At 58.0% G+C, this 18,857-nt stretch overlaps 1 protein-coding gene across 2 annotated transcripts in view; it reads left to right on the top strand.

Annotated features, from left to right (window-relative positions):
* The window catches only part of Vav2 (vav 2 guanine nucleotide exchange factor), a gene marked incomplete at its 5' end in the record, with an annotated part of 136,079 nt that overhangs the window by 27,043 nt on the left and 90,179 nt on the right, over positions 1-18,857 (top strand). For both annotated transcript variants that reach the window (XM_005408460.2, XM_005408459.2), the window contains 1 exon segment: positions 1,682-1,798. In XM_005408460.2, coding sequence (XP_005408517.1) covers positions 1,682-1,798 — 117 coding nt within the window.

Genomic DNA, 18,857 nt, shown 5'->3' with positions numbered 1-18,857 from the left:
GAACTCACGACCTTGCGCTTGCCAGGCAGGCGCTTTGCTGCTGAGCTAAATCCCCAGTCCCCGAAGAAATGTCATTTCTGTATGGAGATAACTGTGTGTCCTCTGTGTCACTGTCCTGGTTTTGATGGTGTGTGTGACTGGGGAGAGGGCACCCTTGCCTTAGGAGATGCGGCTCTGGTGCTTAGGGATAAAGGAGTATCATATTTCCAGTGACCTCAGGTGTTCAGAAGAAAGTGCACACAGAGAGAGGCAGACAGACAGACAGGCGCAGGGCCAGGGAGCAACTCTGAGGTAAAGGAAGTGGGTCCTGGCCGGGCGTGGTGGCGCACGTCTGTAATCCCAGCACTCGGGAGGCTGAGGCAGGAGGATCGTTGCGAGTTCAAGACCAGCCTGGGCTACAAAGTGAGCTCAAGGCCAGCCTGAACTGCATCGTGGGACCCTGTCTCAAAAAGACAAAAAAACCCCCAAAAAACAAAAAAAAAGGAAGTGGGTCCTATGCGCGGGGCCCAGCCTGGCCAGGGCAAGTGGGGTGGCCGAGGCTGGGGACTGGGCCCCTGCCTGCTGCAGGTTAGAGGTGTGTGTTGGGGACAGTGCTCCTGCAGCGTCCCCGGCGCTGGGTTGACACCAGCCTGAGTACGTCTTGACGTTGGCTTCTCTGTCCTGATGCCTGCTGTCCTCTGCTGACTCTGGGGCCGGCACTCTGTGAGTCTCTCCAGGAGTACAGTTTGTCCCATGAGGGTTTGAGGAGTGGTCTGAAGTCCTGGGTTACTTTGGGCCGTCTCTGCCACGGTCCTGGCCTTGGACACGTCTGTGCTGAGCTGGATTGGGGGCTGATGACCCCCATGTGCCAGTGCCCCCTGTGTGCTGTCAGGGTACATGGTTAGTGCAGGGAGGGAGGCAGGGACACCAGGAAACCAGCCTGCCGTCCCGTGCTGTTCTGGCACGGGTGGGACTCGAACCCCGGGCCAGCTCACCGGCTGCCTGGTGAAATTGTTTGCCAGCTGCTTCTGCATGACGCCTAGATTGGTACCGTTCACCACCCCTCCCGCCGCGCCTGCCACATGAGCGTCAAGCCCAGGACCGGCTGGGACAAGAACTCAGCTGTGGGACAGTGGAGGAGGAGGTGACCCAGATGTGACGTGGAGGTTCTGGCTGTTTGCTCCTGCCCCCGCCCCCAAGTGACCACCACTGCTGACCGCTGGGCTGCAGGGCTTCCTGTGGGATGGTCCCTGGCCCTTCGCTCTGTTGCCTTGCAGTAATTAGGGGTTCTGTGCCGCGGGAATCACGTGTGTGGCGCGCTCTGCCGGCCCCGCTGACCTCAGGCCACGACGGTCTGCGTTAGGGTGTGCTGGGCACATGCGGGCATGGGAAGGGGATGGGCAGTGGTGAACAATTGGGAGGAGCCTCGGGCTGCTTCTCAGGCACCCTGGCGGGGAGCGTGGTCTTCCAGCCAGGCCTGTCAGGCTCACAGCTCTGGATAGCGGGCGGCCCGCAGGGGCACAGCTCAGGAGTCGACCCCGGCTCTGTCCTGGCCCACCTCCCCCGCCATGGCCAGCTCTCAGCTGCTCTCTGGGCTCTCCGTCTGTGCCAGAGCAGGGGGCCACGTGTGTGCCACTCGTGGCTGCTGTCACCACGTCCCACAGGCCTGCCGGCTTACTCACTGCCTCCTCCTTGCCTCTAGTTCCTGTGTTTGAAGAACATCCGCACCTTCCTCAAAGTCTGCCACGATAAGTTTGGACTGAGGAACAGCGAGCTGTTCGACCCCTTCGACCTCTTCGATGTCCGTGACTTTGGAAAGGTGAGTAATCCCCATCTGGCTCAGGATGCGGTGGCCAAGCGTGGCTGGGCCACATGAGCAGGATGGGGCTGGCTGCCGCCAAGCCACACTGCATGCTGGGTAGGCGTAGGCCAGACTGGGTTCCCACCTGGAGGGCACGGGGGGTGCGGCTGTCTATCAGGCTGGGGCAGCAGGATGGTCCCCCCCCCCCCCCGTCCCCTGCGGGTGGCTGGTGTCAGGTGTCTCAGACTTGGTGAGTGGAGGGAAAGCAGGGTGTGGGGCTCCCACTGATGGAGGGACCTGTGCTGGGCAGGCTAGAGGCCCCGGGGGCCATGACTTTCCAGTGGCTTCCTGCCAGCCCAGGAGTCGAGTGGCTTGGTGTCACTTGGTATCAGCAGCACAGCAGGTCTGTGCTTTCTCCTTTTAACTGAAGGGCCCAAGAACTCTGCATGGCCCTGTGACCGGCCAGTGCTGTCCCTAGTGCTCTTGGGCTCTTGCTGCCCAGCCCCTGTGAGGGGGCGGTTTTCTGCCTACTGATGGGAGATGGCAGACGCTCTTTGCCCGATCGGTTGGTTGCTTTTTAAAAGTAGTGGCAGTGTTTATTTGAGAAAGTAAAAGTGGGGAGTGGGAGAGAAACTGGCTCAGCAGAGCGAGCTGGAGCCCAGTAAACGGAGAAAGAGGCCTAGAGCAGGTGAGGCACATGCTGCACCTGGGAAACACAGTGTGACAGCCCTGCCTGATTTACTTGAGGGCTCTTACTGGGGACTTGGAAAGTGCGGTTTATGAAGTGCAGAAGGGATTTTATATTTGCAGTTGCAGTTGCTGAGGAGCCAGGTCCAGGAGGAGCCCGTCTGTGTAGTCCCGCAGTGTTGATGGGCCTGAGTGATGAGGGCTTCCCGTGAGTGGCCACCTGGGGCTCCCCTCAGTCCCGGCTTCTGTAGACGCGAGGTCTGGGGACTTCTGCAAGAGCCCATGGCTGTGTGTGACTACTGGCTCGTGGAAGTTTCTATCTCCTCTGTGGCCCACAGAGGTCCAGGGCTGCAGGGCAGACGTGTGTGGGGACTTCGACATGGGTCGTGGCTGGTTTCCCTCTCCCTCGGTTGTCAGCTGGCCGGAGTTTTGAGGCTTGGGTGGCGCCATCAGTGCCCCTTCCTGTGAGGGGGTTGCAGTGTCACAGCCTTGTTCCGGATGGTTTGGAGCTGCTCCTGGCCCTCACCCTGGCAAATGGCAGAGCAGGCTTTTCCTGTAGGGCCTGGGCAGGACAAGGCCAGTGGGCTGGACTCTGGAGCCAGGCAGAACCACAGGTGTGTGCACGTGCGTACACATACTCATTTGTACCCTTGTGCGTGCACATTCCCACACAGCTGTCTGCACACGCAGCTCTGACACACGTTCATACACTTGTGCAGGTACATGTTTGTGCATCACACCTGTGGACATGTATGTTCACACACAGCACTCACGCGAGGCACTCACAGGTGTACTCACGAATGTTCCCACGCCCACGCACACACCCTCTATCCACACTTAAACGCATGGTCTCACACACACTCACACACACAGCTGGTGGGAAAAGGGCTGCGTGGAGAGGAGGCGGACCAAGCCCAGTCCTGGCCCATGGTTACAATCCAGGGGACTCAGTGTATAATTTCATTTTGCTCTTAATTTACTGCAGCGGAATGCAATGATGTAAGGCATACATAAATTTGAATTAAATTGTCATCAGTTGGCCGGCCAACTGTGTGGCCAGGGGTTCGCAAAGGGACGCCTTTGTCGCTGCCAGTGGTTCCATGGGCACTTTGGTGGTTCAGGCACTTTACTGGGGGCTCCGTCTTGCCCGACCCTGGTCTCCCCACATCTCCCTGGGCTGGTCAGTGGCTGGGCTTTGTTGCACCCTGGCATCTGCCTGTGGGCAGCTGGGAGTGGAGGGTCCCACAGTGTGGGGTGCTGGGACTGGGGGTGACGTCACTGCTCAGGCTCCCAGGCTGAGCTGCAGGGGATGGGTTCCAGCCTTGTGCACGGCCCTGAGACCCAGGGCCTTGGAGAGGAGTTGGGCTTGAGGTCAGCGGGCCATGCGGGGCTGCCTTCCCCATCTAGCCCTGAGGTCAGGCGACCTCGATTTCTCACCCTGGGCTCCATCAGGTCGCGGTGAGGTCACTTGGACCCAAGCTCCCCCATGGGGGATCTGCGGCGCAGAGCGTGGGCTGTGTGAGGTGAGTGGGTATGTGGGACGCCCTCAGCCCCTGGGCTGACTGCCCTGGGACCTCACCGAGGGCCGCCAGCCTGTCTGGGAGCAAATGCGTATTATCATTTGAGGGCAGCGTGCTCCCTTCACTGCTGCGTCTCTGCTCTCGTCTGTAAAGATGGAGCACTTGCCCCATGGAGGACAAGCCAGAACCTGAGCTTGTGGACCTGCTCCCAGCAGGCTGGGTGGGGTCCCCGCTCTGCCATCACCAGGGAGTGGCCTCAACAGGTGACTCAGTTTCCCCAGGACCTGCTTGTAATAGCAGTGGTGATGTGCTCATGAAGATATGTAGCTTTCCTAGCTCCTGCTGCAGCCTGGGAGGGGGCCGAGGCCCTGGGCTGCTTCCCAGACTGCATACCTGAGCTGCTCCTGGGGTCTCCCTTTGGCTGTGTGGTCCTGGCCTGTGGGTATGGTGGCTGGTGGCTGTGTCACCCAGGACTGTGTGCCGTGCTGGTGCCTGGCAGCAGGGAGAAGGTGTCCATCCCCCAGTGGCAGCCTTGCCTCAGGCCTGTTCTTCCGCTGGGACTCTGTGGCCACCTGCCTCAGTTTCCTGTTGTTGCCCTCCTCCTTGCCTGTGTGGTTTTCTGGCCAAAGCAAACCCATGCTCAGCACTTCCATGCAGAGTGAGGCCTGGAACCAGAGGACACTGGGGGTGCTAGGGGGTTGCGCTCCAAGGCGAGGCTGCTGTCTGGAGTCTGACTGGCTCTGCTGGTCTCTCCCAGTGGCTCTTAATGATGTTTTCTTCAGATAGGGGTGTTTTGATCCAACTCCTGTTTTGGATGTTTTTGCCATCTGTAACTTGGTCCAGTAGGGACAGCGGTGCCCACTCCAGGTGTGCCCAGTAGGGACAGCAGTGCCCACTCCAGGTGTGCCCAGTAGGGACACCTGTGCCTGTTTGAGATATGCCATCAGACCATGAAGTTATGGCCATTGCTCTGCTTTCCCCGCCAACCTCTAAGCTGTGATGAGTGTCCCAGCCAAGAGGAGGTGGTGCCTGTCCCTCTCTGGGAGGGAAGCTCTAGGATCACAAGGCAGCTGTCACCTCTGGGTAGGTAGGGGAGGCCAGTGGCAGAGGGTTAGTCTCCAGGCCTGGCCCTCTCACTGCCACGGAAGCCCGTGTGGGTTCTGGGTCAGTGAGGGGGAACGGGCCACAATCCGGGGGTGTAAGAGTGAAGGTCCCCCCCCCATCTGGCTGTCTCCCAAGTACCTTCGTTAGATTCAGAGTGGGAAAGGGTCATACAGAGTAGCCCCGCCTGCAGTCTCAGGCTGGCGTAGGAAGAGCCCTCTTTCGCCTGTCGCTTAGGAGGTTTGGTGCATCTCAGGTATAGTCCAGTTCTGCCTTTAGTCCTTCGTTTTCTAATCAGCTGCTTCTCAGCTTCCAGAGTGTCTCATGTGGTTGAGTGGTTCCTTGGGCAGAAAAAAGGCATTTACTTACTCATTCACTCACTCATCCAGTCACTCCACTCACTGGTCCGTACATCTGCCATCCATCTCTGTATCCCCACACCCCTTTCTCTTTTCACCTGTCTATCGTCTGTTCTCCACCTTTGCACCCTTCCCTCCCTCCATCATCCATCTCCATCCCTCCATCCTTTCCTCACGCCCTCCATCTATCATCCGTCTCTCCACCCCTCACGCCTTCCTCCCTTCATCCATCCCTCCGTCCATCCATTGGTTAAGCACATCGTGTGCTAAGATTATGAAGTCTTGGCGACACAGGAGATAACATGGAGAGGAAGATGTGCATGATCTTTGGCCTCAGGACACTTCAACTGTCTGCTGAGCACTTAGTGGTAGAAAGAGCGTGAGGAGGTGTAGATTCTTGATTCCTCACTCTGAGGTTGGTGATGTTACGGTTTCTGTTTAGATGTTCCCTCAGAGCATAGTAAGCTCATAGATGGGGCTTTTGAAAGGTGATTGGATCACTCAGGAGTGATGCTTTTCAGTGGATTCGTTCACTGATGAGTTGATAGCTAAATGTGATAGTGGGAGGAGGTGTGTCACTGGGGTGTGGCCTGGAAGGGTTTATGCTCCTTCCTCCTTCCTTGATCTCTCTTGGCTTCTTGTCACCATGTCACAACCTCTTCCTCTTCTGCCATGCTCCTCTTGCCAGGTTGCCCTGCCTTGGAGCCAGTTAACTATGAACTGAAACCTCTATAAAGCTGTGAGCAAAAATAATCCTTTTTTCTTTAGAGTTGTGGGTGTTGGCTATTGTGTCTCAGCAACGAAAGAAGTAGATAAGACAGATTTTAGTACTGAGAGTGGGGTTGTTGCTATAATGCTGCCTGGCCATGTGGCTCAGAAGCCTTTGGAACTGGCTTGTGGGAAGAATTGGGAAAGGTTTGGAGATGCCAGCTGGAGTAGCAGTGCTAAAATGGTAAAAGCTGAGCTTGATGGGAGATTCTTGTGAGAGCTCAGAAGACCAGAATGTTGATAAAAAGCAGATGGAAAGGACCAGGCACAGGAGGTTTCAGTTGGGAATAAGGACTCTATTGGCAGTTGGACTCCAGACTGTGTGTGTTATCCTTTAGCAGAAAATTTGTCTACATTTTGCCTGTGTCCTAAGACTTTGCAGGAGACTGAGATTAAGGGCAGCAGACTAATCTGGTAGAGGAAATTTTAAGGCAGCCAGATATTCAGGCTGTGACTTAGGTACTGTTGGGGGCTTTTAGCCAGCTCTACATTTAGAATCAAAAGCAAATGGCCCAGTGGAATGATTTTAAAAGTTTGGCCAGAAAGAAAGCTCAGATAAAGAGCAGAGGAGAGTAGTGTTGCTAAAAATACTAGCATTAAAAAAGAAGCCAAATACTTTGGAGCAGGACCATTCAGAGACTAGCCTGAGGGCATCACAGGAACCAGCAAGGCCCCACCTTGGGCAGGCTCAAAATTGCGAAAGTGAGTCTGGTTTGAGAAGAGAGCCCCAGGGTATCATGCTAGAGAAGGAGAACAGCAGCCTAGGGAACTGATTCCCCCGGATTCAGGCTATGTGCTCAGCCATCCAGGCACTGTGAGGCCTCTGTAATCCACCAGCAAGGTGCAAAAGGACCCAGCTACTGCTGGAGCTGGCTTGAGATGGCGGCAGACCTTGGTGTCATCCACCTGGTGTTGGTTTTAGGTGCATGCAGAATGCAGGAGTTGTGGGATCAGGGGTCTTCCACCCAGATTTCAGAAGGTCTGAGAGTCAGGCAATGTGCCCCTGAGGGGGCAGTGTGTGAAGCTGAGTGTGAAGCTGAAGGTGCAGTGGAGACCTCAGAAGGTTAGAGAAGCCAGGAATGTGGATTGTCTGAGGAATACTGCTAGGAGGGAGCAGAGCTGGCCCAAGAGAGAAACCGTGAGGGTTATAACATCTGGCAGTGCCTAGGGGCTGGGTGGCCCAAACACATTGGAGTTTATATCTTGCCACAGGTTGCCCCAGGTGCTGGACATGGAACTACAGGACTTATTGTTTACCTGGTGGATTTTGATCTTACTTTGGTCCCATTCCTGGGTATCCTATTTCTACCTTTTGGAATAGGAAGGTTTATTTTGTGCCACTGTATGTTGGAAGTGTTTAACTTTTTTTTGATTTTTACAGGGGCTCACAGCTAAGAGTTTACCTGGAGTCTCACAGGAGACTTTGGACTTGGACTTTTCAGCAATGCTGAAACTGTGTTAGGACTTGGGCAACTGTTAGAGTTGAACTAAGTGTGTTTTGCATAAAAGAATGTGCATAAGTCTTTGGGGGCCAGGGGCAGAGTATTAGGGCTTTTATCTAGATGTATTTGAAAAACCTCCTGCAGTCATAGGTGGGGCTTTTGGGAGGTGATTGACTCATGGGCTGTGATAATCATCAGTAGATTAGTCCACTGAGGAGTTTATAGCTAAATATGATGTTAGGAAGAGAAGCCTGGTTGGAGGAGGAGGGTCACTGGGGGTGTGGCCTGGAAGAGTCTGTCTTCCTCCCTCCTCCCTGGATCACTCTCTGCTTTGCTGCTACACCATGAACTCTTTCTCCTCTGCCATTCCCCTCTGCCACACCCTGCCTTGGAGCTAGTCAACTATGGATTGAAACCTCTATGAGCTGTGAGTCAAATAAACCTTTCCTCCTTAGAGTTGTGGGTGTTGGGTGTTGTGTCTGCATGGCAAGAGAAGTAACTAAGACAGCTGATACTAGCCCTCAGCTAGCCCACACCCTGGCGTCTTCCTCTGGTAAAACAAGGGCATGCCCAGGACTCTGTGTGTTAAGAGGGTGATAAGTGGTGGGCTGGCTGGCCATGTTGTTCATGGGAGATCCTGACCCTCTGATCCCTGACCCTCTGGATGTCCCTCCATCTTCCTGTGGAGCTCAGGGTGGGTGGGGTGAGTCAGGCAGGTGCAGAGGCCCTCCCTGACCCCTACCATGGCATCTCCCCCATTGGACAGGTTCTCTCCTCTCCTGGCCCACAGCCCCTGTGCTGACCCCTGCAGGCCCATGAGGACCACAGAAGCCCTGGGAAGCCACTGTCCCGGGCGAGTAGGCAGGAGAGAGTATGACTTCCTATGAGTTGCACCCAGCTATGAGTTGGACCCTGCACACCACCTGGGTCTCAGTAGCCTCTGTTCCCACAGAGACAGAGCGAGGACCATGGCGTCCTGCTCCTGACGTTGCTCTGAGGGCTCATGGAGGAAGTAGACCCACTGGCCCTTTTTTTTTTTTTTTTTTTTTATAAGTATTTCCTCCTCCTTTGGTCACTTGCCCCTAGGCTCAGCAGCAGCCAAGGATCCCGAAGACTGGTGCTGAGGGTTTCTGCCTTGGCCTCTTCCCTGGTGTTTTCCTGAGGGTTGCACTGAAGATACTAGGTTTCGGCTCTGGTGAGTCTGTCCCAGAAGTTTCCTGTTGTGTGCTGTGCTCCGACCGCTCCACAGCGAGGCCAGGCCGAGCTCACATGGTTCCCTTGGCCCTGCCACCTCCCTGCTGGCACCCAAAGTTTGCATTTGTACCCTCTATGTCCTTTTTCTGGGCGGTTTCTTCTGTAGGTTTCTCCTGTCGGTGCAGGAGGCCCCCTGGGTGGCCACCTGGCTGATTCTTCAGGGACCTGCCTGCCCTGGCTTGGAATTCAGCTTGGAGGGAAGATTGTGGTGGGACTACAGGATTTCCATGACCTTTCTCTGAGCTCTCAGTCCCTGATCCTGCAGGTACTAATTAGGTGTGTGTGGCAGACCCCACCTCCTTACTGAGAGGTGGACACCGTAGCTGGCCTGAGAGGTCTTTCCATGCTGCAGTATCGCCTCTAATTGTCCCATTTTATAGAACAGGAAGTTGATGCTCATGGAGGGCAAGCAGCCTCTTACAGGTCAAGGGTGCCCACATCCTCAGCCCGCCCCAACTTTGTGCCAGGTCCGGAGATGGTGGTGACACCCATCCAGCTCCATCGCCTGCTGGCTGGTGGCTTTCCTGAAGCCGCCTTCTCGGGGCTGTACAGTGCAGACAGCTGTGCCCATGTCCTGCTGAGAGGAGGCCGCAGCAGACAGGTGATGTTGCAACAGAAGATCTCTGTGTGGGGCTGTAACGGGAGCAGGGATCAAGGAGCGATAGAGACTTGTTACCGTTAGGTCAGGTGTGAAAGTGACAGATCTGAGGACAGTGGGGGCTGGGACAGGGAGCCCGAGGCAGCCTGGTGGAACCACCCTTCCTGCAGAAGGGAACTGGAGCGCAGGGTGGTTCTGGCTGCCAGAGGTCTGGGGAGCTGTCGGGCTTCTGTGCCTGGGGAGGGAGGCTGGGCAGCCTGGTGGCCATCCCTGGAGTCTTCCTGGGGTGGAGCCACCTCACCTGCTGCGAGGCTGTGTCTCCTGTTAAGTTAATGAGCAAGCGGCACACCCTGCCATGGATAGGTTTATCATCCTTGAAACGTTTTTCTGGGCCAAACCTGCACTTCCGAAGCATTCAGCTGGCCCTCTGCAGGGATCAAGGCTGGAGCCACAGGCTCACTTCCTGATGAGGGTGTTACCTGGCCTCTGTCCCCAGGCCTGCATTCCATCCCATGTCTCCTGGCCCCTCTGCCCTTTCCTCGGGCGTGGAAGCACTTGCTCAATGGCCACCCCTCACCGAGTTCTCCAGCCCGTTCCCCTGAGGGAACTCAAGAAGTACGGGAGGAAGTTGAGGCCCAGAGAGTGGACGTGTCCTGCCTGTGCTCCATGGTACCAGCTGAGTGGGGTCAGTCGTGTTTGGGTCCTGCCCACAGCAGAGGTCATGTTGCCGTCTACTGTGCAGCTGTTTGCAGGAGCAGGGCACTGCCAGTCCTGTGGGACTCTGTGAACCAGTCTGGAGGCAGTGGGTAGGCAGCTAGGCCCTGCAGCAGCTCTCTAAGGACTTCTGGTGAAGGGGGTGCAGGTGCACACAGCCCCCTCCAGCTGTGGGTCCCAGCTGCTGCAGCCTCCTCAGGAGGCCATGGCCAGGCAGGGAGCATGGCTCTGCGGGGTCAGAGCAGCTTCATGCTTGTCTTCCGTGTGGCATTTGGCCTGACATTTTGTTCAGAGTAAGCTCTGATGAGCTGAAGGCTGACTTTGAACTGTGGACTCCCCCAGCTGAGGACACTTACTGCCCAGAACTTGGCGTAGTCGGGCAGGGGCCATGGTGGGGACAGGTCCAGGACAGTGAAGAGCTGGCTGTGCATCTGACCTGGAATTGGGACCCCCTTCCTGCAGCCTGTGGGATCCCCGTTTCCCTGGGAGGTGCCTCTCCTGCTCCTGAGCCTGGGCTGGCGCTGATAATCCATCCGGGCCCTTCCTGCAGCCCCAGTGCCCAATAGTGGGTGGGATCTGGCTGGGTGGGAGACCTCCCGCCTGTACCTCTGGGCTTGCTGCAGCCCTTTCCTCGGCCTACCCTCTACCAGCACCTACTGACACTGTCCTCAAGACTCGGTGCCTTGGAGATCAGGGGAGTAGCTGCACTCTGCTGCCCGGGGGTGTGGGCCTGTGGGGACCCTGTGGGGGCTCCGGCGGGCCAGAGCAGGCTGTGAGCTGTGGCATCTGTGAGAGGGGGGTGAAGATTGGCCCCTCTGAGGCTAACTGGAGGAGGCCGGGAGGGGCAGCTCACGTGATACCACCCATGGGGGGCAGCTCTTGGAGTTGAACTGGGACTGCGCAGCCCCAGTGGGGCAGCAGTGTGAGCCCTTGACAGGGGTGTGGGGTGCCAGCCTCCCAGCCTGCGAGTCCTGCCCCCTCCCACAGTGCACCTGTCCTTTGTCCGTGAGGGCTGGGCACGTGCATGCTGCGGTCCCTGCCACGCGTGGAGCTCTCAGTTTGGCTTCTGCACAGCGGGACATGGCCTCGGCCTGCCTGTCCAGTGGGGTGCAGCGGTCACCTCGGGGTGTCCATCTGACAGCCTTCCTCCCCAGGCCCAGAGTCTACATGTGTCTGCTTGTTTCCCATTGTACTTGCTCACAACACTGGCTGAGCAGCGGACTCTGCTCTGAGTCCTTTCTGCTCGCCCGGCCGCCGCAGGCGCTCGGAGGTCGAGCTGCGCCAAGTTCATTTGCACGCCCTGCTGAACGCTGTCTGCGAGGCGCTCTGCTCTCTTAGCTGCATCCACGCGGCGCTAATTACTTATTAAAACGCAGCACTGCAGAGCGGGAGCCGCCTTGGGCGCTGCAGAGCCCCGCGCAGGGGCGACTGGCAAGGGTGCCTGAGTCCCCTGCTTGGAAACATTTCCTCCGTTCTGCTGGTTGCTGTCTTTTTGGGACATTATTAACCCAACCCTTTACAGAAGAACTTGACAGCAGACACTGCTGTGTGCAGGGAAACACACATGTGTGCAACCACGTGCGTATGGGGCCATTTCTTTGCTGCTGGCACCAACCCCTCGTGCTGGGGATGGAACCGGGGCTTCTTTCCTGTCCCTTGAGGCTGGGTGGGGGCAAAGAGTGACTGCTTTTTGGCGGGGACCCTGTGGGGCCGAGGAGCTGTGTACCCAAGCCTTGGTCTGGCCCTGTGCTTCTGGGCAGATGGCCCAGGCCTGTGGCCCAGGCTTCTGCATCTTTGCTTCAGGCTGTCTTACAGGTGGCCGAGACACCCAGATCCAGGTTCAGAGTCGAGAGGGGCCCTTCAGGAGGAGCTGAGCCTGCACCCTATGGGTAGAGCTGGGAGGCAGGGAGAATATGGTGCCGGGCTGGGTGCTGGGACGACTTGGGGGTTGTGACCGTCAGCTTCAGAGAGGTCAAAGAGCAGAAAACCAGAGAGGTGGGTATGGAGGAAAGGATGGGGAGCTGGCCAGATGTGGGTGGAGAGGCAGGGTGCAGTGGCTGGCTTGGGGTGCAGGCATGCGGCTGAGACCCGAGGACAGCATTTCAGGACAGCGCACCAGACTCCGTGGGCCACCCGGTATGGGGGATCCAGTCTTCCTGGCCCTGTTGGTGGAAATCCGTCTTTTCTCCAAGTGGGGTCTCCACAAGAGCCCCTGCGCTGGGTCCCTGCTGTACCATGTGACCTTGGGTGACCTCTCATCCTCTCCCTGGGCTCTGGTGCTCACATCTGCAAAGGGAGGAGCCGAATGAAGAACATCGATTAGGCCTGAGTGATTGAGAGTGGCTGATGGGCTTGGTTAAAGTTTCTGAGGCTCAGCCATTGATGAGCGATGTCTGCCCGGGCCGGGTGTGAGCACCTGAGTGTAAGTGCTGGTATTTGCACCCCTGGAGTCCCTGGTCTCTTGCTTTGTGTCTGGAGGGGAGTGCGAGACACTGAGGGGGCCTTCTGGACGTGTCAGGGCGGGCGGGTCCTGGTGCAGGCCTGTGGTGGGACGCAGCCCCCCCAGGGCGTGACTGGTGTGCTGGGTGGGCGACGGGCTGCCTGGTGTCCACTGAGACAGCGAGGTTGGGGGAGTCCACAAGGTTAGGGTGAGGGCTGGGCTGTGTTTCCTGGTGCCTCTGCAGTGCGGCCGCCTGCGGGATGGCCCACACCTCTCTGCCTTCCTTGGCCGCTGCGCACCAGGCTGTGGGCTGGTTACTGCCCTTGTGCCTGGGCCTCAGTTTCCCCATCCAGAAGAGGAAGTTGAACCTCTGGGGTGGCAGCTGTCCAGGGTGGCCTTCCTGTCACTGTACCTGTAAGGGCACACTATTATTGTTTCTTCAGTATCTGTCTATCCTGTGGGTCCCTACTGCAGTGGTGAGGGGTTGGATTGTCTTAACAAGTCCTGGGGCAACTGTGTGTGAGGTTTTTGTTTTTTTTTTTGGTCTTTGTCCACAGTTAATTAAGTTTTAATTGGCTAATTGTTTCTCCCCAGTGCCCCAAGACATTAATTGTGTCTGGTGAAGCCTGACAGTTTGATGTTGGCAGCAAAAAAGCTGAATAAGACTGGAGGGTGGAAAGGGGAAAAAAACCACGAGATGTAAATGATTGCTTGTTACAAAGTGTCGTTTCTGGACACCCTGGAAGAGGGGTTGGATGGTCCTGTGGCGGGGTGCAGGGTCCTGGGGAGGTTGGTCCTTTCTTCAGGAGCTGCCATGCTGTTGTCCACACCTGGAGCCTGGCCAGCCTGCGTCCAGGTGTGAACCCTGGGGTGGGCGAGGCCGCCCCGTGCCCCTGGGGAACTCAGGTGTGTGGCAGTGAAGGGAGGGGAAAGAGGGAGACCTGGCCTGCCTCCGCCAGCCCTAGGGAATTTGTGGCTGGGATCTTTACCTCGGGCCCAGCCTTTTCTTCAGAAGATCATTGTGATAAAATGGGTGCCACACGGAAGTTCTAGCCTTCTTAAAGTGTGCAAGTGGTGGCGTTAAAGGTAGCGGCAGTGTTGGGCGGCCATCTTGTCCCAGAATCCTGCATCACCTCCCCTAGCCCCGGGCCTCTCGGACCTGTTTTCTGTTTTCTGGCTTTGCCTGACCTCTGCCATTCGAGCCGTGGTGTCTGTGGCCTCCGTGTCCGCTGCTTTCTCTGGGTTCAGTGCCCCAGGGTCCACCCGTGCTGTGGCGCACTGGGCCTGGGCCCGCAGCGCCCCATTCTCCGAGGAACCATGCTCTCTGGTGCGCAGGGGCCTCAGCTGGCTTCCCCATCCTCCGTGGCTGGACCCTGGGCTTCTTCCCCTTCCGGCCATGGTGGGTAGTGCTGCTGTGACCATCAGGGCGGGCTTTGGTGTCTTTCAGTCCTGTCCTCCCCTGGGCTCTTGGGAACTGGGTGTCCTTGCAGGAGGCGGGGTGCAGGGTCCTGGGGAGGTTGGTCCTTTCTTCAGGAGCTGCCATGCTGTTGTCCACACCCTGAAGTCCCACCAGCGGTGCACAGGGGCCCAGCTTCTGCACATGGTCCTTGCCGCACTGCACACCTGTCTATGTTTCCCCTCCCTCCCTCCCGACCTGTCAGGTATGAAGTGGTGGGGTTATGGCTTTGATTTGCATTTCCCTAATAGTTAGTGACCTGTAGCATCTTTTTTCCTTCTCTTAGCATCTTTTAGTGTCCCCTTCAGCCATCTGTATTTGTCTTTGGAGAAACACGTACTCCAGCCTTTTGCTTAGTTTGTTTTGAAAGCAGCCTTCTTGAGAAGGTGAAAGTGACTGCTGGCCCCTGGCCCTGCAGGGTGGATAGGACGGGACCTGAAAATTCCCTTTCTGTTGCCCCCAAGGTGTGGCCTCGGTGTGTGCTCACCTGGAGAATCAACTGTGTTTCAACAAGGTGGTCTGGAAACTCTGAGCCTCTCTTGCTTATGCTTGGGCTACCCGGGCTCCGGGCTGCGTGGGGCTGTTCCTCAGGTACTTTGGATACCTGGCGGGGCTCGAGCTTTGCCGGCTTTTGCCGTTCCACTCTGGAGTGTTTCTGCTTTTGGTGTCCTTTCCAGAAACTCATCGCTAAGACTCATATCCCAAAGCTTTTCTTTTATATTTTCTTCCAGGAATTTTATAGGTTTAGTCCTTATAATTAGGTCCTTGACCCATTTGGGGATAATTTCGTACACAGCACAGGCAAGGGTCCAGCTTCCTTCTTTGGCCTGAAAAGACTGTCCTTTCTCCATTGCACGGTCTTGCCGCTGTTGGGCAAAGCACTGGGCCACCGCGTGTGGACAGGTGTTAGGCTCATAAGTTGAGCTTCGGAGGGAGGGGTGGCAGAGGCTGCTGCCTGTGGTAGTCAGGGTGGCATTGTCGATGCCATGCTGTCCCTGCTTCCTGGAGAGCAAGTGGCTGGCAGAGAGGGCTTCGAGGCTGGGGGATCAGGGCATGCGCAGCTGGCCCAGGCCCCAGCTTCCTTCTGGCCCTTGGGAAGGGTGGGCCGGCCCTGGCGTTGAAGTTCGTCCTCTCTCAGTGTGGCCTCGTGGACACTGGGGGGTTGAGGGTGCGATGTGGAGGTTGCCCTGCTGTTCATGGAGGGGTGTTGGCCAGAGCCGTGCTGGGTCAATTTCACCTGTGGGAGACCTCAGTGGGAGGTCAGGGCCGTGTCCAATCCGGATACACAGGCCCCTGGGGACAGGAGCCTCAGCGGTGCTGGGAGCCTGGGGCCCTTGGCCCGGCTGTGACCATCCCGGCTCAGCAAAGCCGGAACCTGGAAGGAGGTGCCACAGTTGTGCCCCCCTGTGACGTTGTGCTGCTGCCCCTTGCAGGCTGGGGGTGGCAGGCTGGCTCAGCGTGGCTGTGCGGGCCTGGGCACTGGAGGCCAGTGATGCTGGCCTGGGTGAGGCCTCTGCATCCCTGGCAGCCTGGAGGAAGGACTGTGCTCAGGTGGGGACCCCTGCGCAGCCCTCAGGTGGTCAGGAGGGAAGTGGCTGACCCTGTACCAAGCCCTGTAGGCCAGGCTGTCCGGAACAAGGCCGGCATTCCTCCTAGATGTTCAGTGGTATGAGAAGCAGTTTATTCATTCACTCATTCATTCATTCATCCATCAAACCTTCCCAGAGCCCCTGCTGTGGCCAGCTGCGGAGGACACTGTGAAGAGGGACGCCCCCGTGCCCTGTGCTCTCTACTCTATGTGCCCAGTCGGGGGCTTCAGGAGGTGGATTTTGGGGACGGCTGGCTGTCTCTCCAGCCTTTCCTCCCTGGGGTGGGGGGACCCACCTGACTGCCCGCTTCTGTCGGGGCTGCACGCTTTCAGATTCTGAACCATATACCAGCGACAGTGTTAAGTAATTAGTTTTCTGATTTTTAATTAGTGAAAGACTGATTATGAGCTGCATCTCCAGTGAGGGTTTCTGATCCTCACCTGGTAGCAGCGCCAGAGTGGAGGGAGGGCCCTTGGGGCAGCCAGGAGGAGTGGGCAGCAGTTGCGGGCTCAACTTCAGGGTATTTTGAGGTGCTTGGAGGCCTGGGCCCTTCCCCTAGGGAAGGCACAGCTGTCACTGCACCTGTGTGGCTCAGCTGGTGCTGGGTTGGGGGTGGGGGAGGCAGCAGAGGGAGCTCAGAGGGTGTGGTCCCCACTCTGGCCAAGCCCACCTCCTCTGTGCCATGGGTGGGGGGCTGGCTGGGACACTGGGAGGAGGGGTCCCCACTGGTGTTAGGGACTCCGCTGCAGGTGTGGGCACAGACCTTGGTGACTGGGGTCTTTCTTTCACCCACTGCCCCAGCTGTGTGGCTCAGCGCCACCTCCCTTGGGAAGCCCCCAGGGTTGCCTTGGCCTGCAGTGGGAGGCACAGCTGGGAAAGCGCTCAGTGGTCCTCTCCAGTCCCATGGTGCGCCACAGGGGCGTGGGGCCTGGTGGGGGCCGGCCAGCGTGGTGGGCTGCTATGGTGGAGACAGAGCCAGGTGGCTCCTTTTTCTCGAGCTTGGCCCAGGCTGCCTACAGCCCAGGCATAGGGATGGCTCTGGTGCAGCTTGGCCCCAGGCTGTAGTGGGGGGCCCCGGTGGTTCCTTGAGGGTCAAGGTTGAGCCAGGAGGCCGCCTGTGGGGCTCCTGACACAGCCTTGGTGCCTCCCGAGGTGGAGGGGGACAGCAGAACCACCCAGCTGGTGTGGTGGGTGGCGGGAGGATACCTCCAAGTGCAGGTCCAGGGCTGAGGTTTGCCTTCCTGCCTGAGACAGACCTCGGCCATCTGACCCCGCCATCCTGCACTATTTACGGCCTGATTCTTGCTCTGGTCTGAGACTGAAATACTTTAGAGAAACGGCTGAGCACAGGTGAGACACAGCACTGCTCGGGAGAAACCCAGGGTCCTGGAACCTTCCCCCTGGGGCACTCACCCTGCGCTGTGGCTCAGAAAGGCGGGGAAGTTGGCCAGCTGCCTCAGCCACAGGGCCCAGTGGACCCTGGCTGCTGGGGCCCAGGCACCCCCCGGCAGGACCGGCTGCTCTGGGGCAGGGCTGAACAGGACACACGGGCCTGCGTCCATTGGGACCTGATTACAGGGCCAGTGGTGCGCTGGTGGTGGTGAGCCCCGGGGTCCTCCGCCTTGTGTCCTGTTGGCACCAGCGCTGGGAGCCCAGTGGAGGGCGGCGGGGCACTGGCCCCGTGGAGTGTTTCAGAGCAGCACTGGTCATGGCTTCACCTAACTTCCCGGGCAGCAGAGTGCATGGGAGATGTAGAGACCAGCGCAGGTGCCCGCGGGGAGGCCAGGGCCTGAGACCCCACAGATCTTGAGGCAGGGCCAGGAGAGCCGAGCTGTAGGGCAGAGAGGGTGACAGAGACCTGAACCCGAAGCCTTGGCTCTGTGGAGCTGTGGGTCCTGGGCTTGAGGGTCAGATGTGCCGGGATTTGAGATCTGCCTTAGTGTTTATGAAATGCTGAGCTTGGCTGTGCTCGCCAGCCTCACGGGCCTCAAGGTTTTCACTATAAAATGGCAGTCGTAAGGATACCGGGCAGAGGTGGCAGAGAATGAGCTCACGGCACGGTGCTGCAATTGCCCGGCACTAGAGAGGGCTCAGAAACGGTGCTCTGACAGCAGCTGCCACTTTTCCTGGGAGGCACATTCTGTCTTCTGGTCTCTGAGAGTCCTTCAGAGATCATGGTCTGCAGCCTACCGAAAACAATAGGTCTATCTTCTGTAAATGTTAAAACAAATCCTTCTAGCCCAAAACGAAAAAAGAATGTTGTTTTTCTAGGGTGGTTTCCTCGCTATCTGATAGGTGATAAAAGCTTGACTTTCCATCATTGGAGACTCATTCCTTTGGCCTGAGTGATCTTGCTGAGGTGGGCAACGCCTGAGCGTTATCATTTCCTAGTGGGGGGAAGTGTGGGACTGTGTGGGGGGAGCAGGGCCTGGCAGGGAGGGGCAGGGCTGGCTCAGGCCGCTGTGCAGTGGACGAGGAAGGTGGACAGGAAGGGTTGGCGAGCACCGTGGGCAGGGTGGCCTCGCCCTTGTTAACTGTCATGGAGTGTGGCTGAGCCGCCCGGCTTTTGGACGGGCATCCTGTGCTAGTCGTGGTAAACGAAGGTGTCCCAGTTCTGAGAGGTGGTGTAACGGCTGCCAGACTCACGGCCAGGGCGCTGGGTCGGCATCTTCCTTCCACTCCTTAGCTGTCCCTCTCCCAGCGTCTGCACGCAGGAGCCACTGGGCCGGGAGACCCAGCTGTGGGCCAAGGATGGGGCTCAGTCGCCCCTGCTGGGCCGGCGTCTGTGGGGAGCCTGGAGCTCGAGCCGCACCTGCTGGCTCTTCTCTCTCCTCTGACTGCTCCCTCCCCTTCCCCTCCCCCACCGTCAGAGCCCTGCCCCGAGCACCCCGGAGCACCCCGCCTGCCCACCCTGTGTGCAGGGCCAGACTCCAGGGCCAGAGGGCAGCTTCTGCAGAACTGGGAAGCGGAGGTGATTGTTTGTTCTGCGCTTCGGGGCTGGGTGGCCCAGGCCTTTGTTAACACCCACCGCCTTGCCCTCCACAAAGAAGGCTTTATCCACAGAGAAGCATGCAGGAATCGCTGTCCCCTAGCCTCAGCAAGAGCGTGTGGCCCAAGGCACTTGCTGCAACCCACCCTGCTCCTTTACG

This window comes from Chinchilla lanigera, unplaced genomic scaffold (genome assembly GCF_000276665.1).
Source record: "Chinchilla lanigera isolate Chin_1 unplaced genomic scaffold, ChiLan1.0 scaffold00112, whole genome shotgun sequence".
Classification (NCBI taxonomy): Eukaryota; Metazoa; Chordata; class Mammalia; order Rodentia; family Chinchillidae; genus Chinchilla; species Chinchilla lanigera.
Note: the sequence above shows the minus strand (reverse complement) of the source record. Positions and strands in the feature narration are given on the sequence as shown.